Source organism: Etheostoma cragini, chromosome 18, assembly GCF_013103735.1.
Source record: "Etheostoma cragini isolate CJK2018 chromosome 18, CSU_Ecrag_1.0, whole genome shotgun sequence".
NCBI classification, from domain to species: Eukaryota; Metazoa; Chordata; class Actinopteri; order Perciformes; family Percidae; genus Etheostoma; species Etheostoma cragini.
This window is the reverse complement of record NC_048424.1, coordinates 50,573-53,288: the sequence shown is the minus strand read 5'-3', so window position 1 is coordinate 53,288 and position 2,716 is coordinate 50,573. Positions and strand designations below refer to the sequence as shown.

Sequence of the window (2,716 nt, the reverse complement as noted above, 5' to 3'; positions counted from 1 at the left end):
ACAGATAGAGCAGGTCTAGACCTCTCTATAATGTACAGATAGAGCAGGTCTAGACCACTCTATAGTGATGAATAGCGGCAGTAACAGTCACACTAAAAGTAAAAGATAAAGGAACAGAGACTAGAAAAGCCGTCATCTCTCCATTAGTGCATGTAGAGGACCTGAGCATGTGTGTAATGTGTGTAATAACAACAGAGTGTAAACAGTGTAATTTCCCCTTGTGGGACTAATAAAGGACACATTATTATAATTGTTATGACTTTGCAGGACACGTTCCCTGTGAGGGAGGAGCCTGAGTGTAGAGCCAAACCTTTTTAACGGCGTATTTGGGATCATCCGGCATGACGAGGAGGATTTTTCCATCCCAGAACTCGGCCACCACCCGCTCCTTCTTCCAGCCCTGGAAGGAGAGCAGAAGAAGAAGAAGAAGAAGAAGAAGTTACAACAACTCAACTTCAACTCCATAAACTGATCATCTGCACCCTTCCACACGCTGGTGTCTCCGTACGAGAGACCGGAGGAACCACAGATGTGGTCTTACCACAAATCTGATGGACTCCAGGAAGCGCTGGTGGAACTGGTTGTGCTGGAAGTGGTCCTCTGGGTTGTCTGCGCTGTAGACCATCCCACAGGAGCTGCAGGTCATCGCTCCGAACTGCTTCTGACCCGCATCCTGGGCGGGAAAACACAGACAGGACTAAGGTCAAAAGACACAGAACCCGCATCAGGGACCTCCTCATGACTAATCTCCCTCCTCCCGGCACACTATTAAATATACTGCAGTTGTAGATTAATCTTGTCCTCATGTTGTCCTCATGTTGTCCTCATGTTGTCCTCATGTTGTCCTCATGTTGTCTTCATGTTGTCCCCATGTTGTCCCCATGTTGTCCTCATGTTGTCTTCATGTTATCCCCATGTTGTCCCCATGTTGTCCTCATGTTGTCTTCATGTTGTCCTCATGTTGTCCCCATGTTGTCTTCATGTTGTCCTCATGTTGTCCTATATCAATGTTCTTTTTAATTCCCCAAAATAACATGATTGATTCCACCCAACGCTCTTTGCCAAGTACAAATCTCTACTTTCATTAATTTTGGGTCTTATTCAATTTTGAAATAGTGTTTTGAAATAGTATTGAGTATTATTATATCTAGTGGTAGTAGTAGTATATGTATGTATATATAAAGTAGTATTAAATATAAATAGTATTGAGTAAAAGTTGACATATTCCAGTCTGTGATTATCATCAACATCCATTCCTTTAATTTTAGTCTCAATAATTCCTAATTTCTGCTTTTCTAACTCAAACATTAGGGATAATTTCCTATAAATGAGGTTTGTTGACCATAAACTCCAAAAATAATGTAAAACTAAAAATTAATAAGTTAGTGTTATTGAGATAAAAACATCAAAAAAAGCGTCAAAAGTGTAGAAAAATGGGACAAAAACGTAAGAAAATGTCAAACATCGATTAAAAAAGCCTCAAAAGTGTTGATTTCCAATTTCGATGGGACGACAACACAAGGGTTAAAATCTTAGTAAGATCCAATATTCAGAGGACAAATGTAAAAGCTTCAACCCAAAACATCTGTATCAGTTTCTGAAAATATATCCAGGGCACACTGAGACATTTAAAGTCTCAAATGTGTCCCAGAGTCCAGAGAGACATGTGGACATGTGGACGTACGATGATGAGCTGGTCTTCATCCTGCTTCCCTTGTCTCCTGCGAGCCGGGCGCTCTTTAACTGAAGGCGTGGTCTGTAGTGGTGTAGTCTGGCCAGAGGGGGCGCTGCAGGACGGCGGCGGCTGCAACGCCGCATTCTTTAACCTGCAAGACAACAAATAACACAACACACTGTAGTCTGGAAGACGAACTCTCGCCAAAAAGTGTCCCTCTCCGAATGAACGGACTCCATAGGAGGAAATGTCCTTCTTACAGTCATGGACGAAGCTACCGGCTCCCCTGGAACGTCTCCAGAAGATACACCAGAACTCCCAGAATCCCTGCAGGACAAGGACCCGAAATGTACCTCAAAAAGCACCAGAAATGGGTGGAGTCAAAGCGCTGAAGTGGTCCTCGAAGAGTCCGGATCTAAATCCCGTAGAACACTTACGGAGAGATCTCAACATGGCTGCTGGGAGAAGGAACCCTTCAGATCTGAGGAGACCTGGACCAGGTTTCAGAAGAAGACTGGTCCTAGACTCCAGTTGAGAGGTGTAGGAAGCTCGTTGACGGTTACAGGAAGAGACGGTTTCAGTTAAATTCTCCAAAGGGGCGCAACCAAATATTAAGTTGAGGGTGCAAACAATTTTGACCGACCTCATTTTTGAGTTTTGTGTAAAATGATGTAAAATCTGCCTTTTTTTTCCTTCTACTCTTTACTGCTGCTCCACTGCTCCTACAGGTAATAAAGGTACCTGGACACCAGAACATTTGTCACTGCAACACTGTTATGGATAAAAGTTTTAGGGGTGCCAATAATTTCGTCCATGACTACAAGGTCAACATTGATTTTAACTAAAGACAAAACACATGATCGGTGCATTAATACCACATTAAGTGTGCACTAATACCACATTAAGTGTGCACTAATACCACATTAAGTGTGCATTAATACCACATTAAGTGTGCATTAATATCACATTAAGTGTGCACTAATATCACATTAAGTGTGCACTAATATCACATTAAGTGTGCATTAATATCACATTAAGTGT

The 2,716-nt window shown here is 42.2% G+C and overlaps 1 protein-coding gene across 1 annotated transcript in view; it reads right to left on the bottom strand.

Moving 5' to 3' along the window:
• esco2 (establishment of sister chromatid cohesion N-acetyltransferase 2) overlaps positions 1-2,716 on the bottom strand; it is a 10,601-nt gene that overhangs the window by 537 nt on the left and 7,348 nt on the right. The window contains exons 10-12 of the mRNA XM_034900746.1: positions 1,685-1,826; positions 542-673; positions 311-400 (exon numbers count right to left, since the gene is read on the bottom strand). Coding sequence (XP_034756637.1) covers positions 311-400; positions 542-673; positions 1,685-1,826 — 364 coding nt within the window. The remainder of the gene's footprint in view (positions 1-310; positions 401-541; positions 674-1,684; positions 1,827-2,716) is intronic.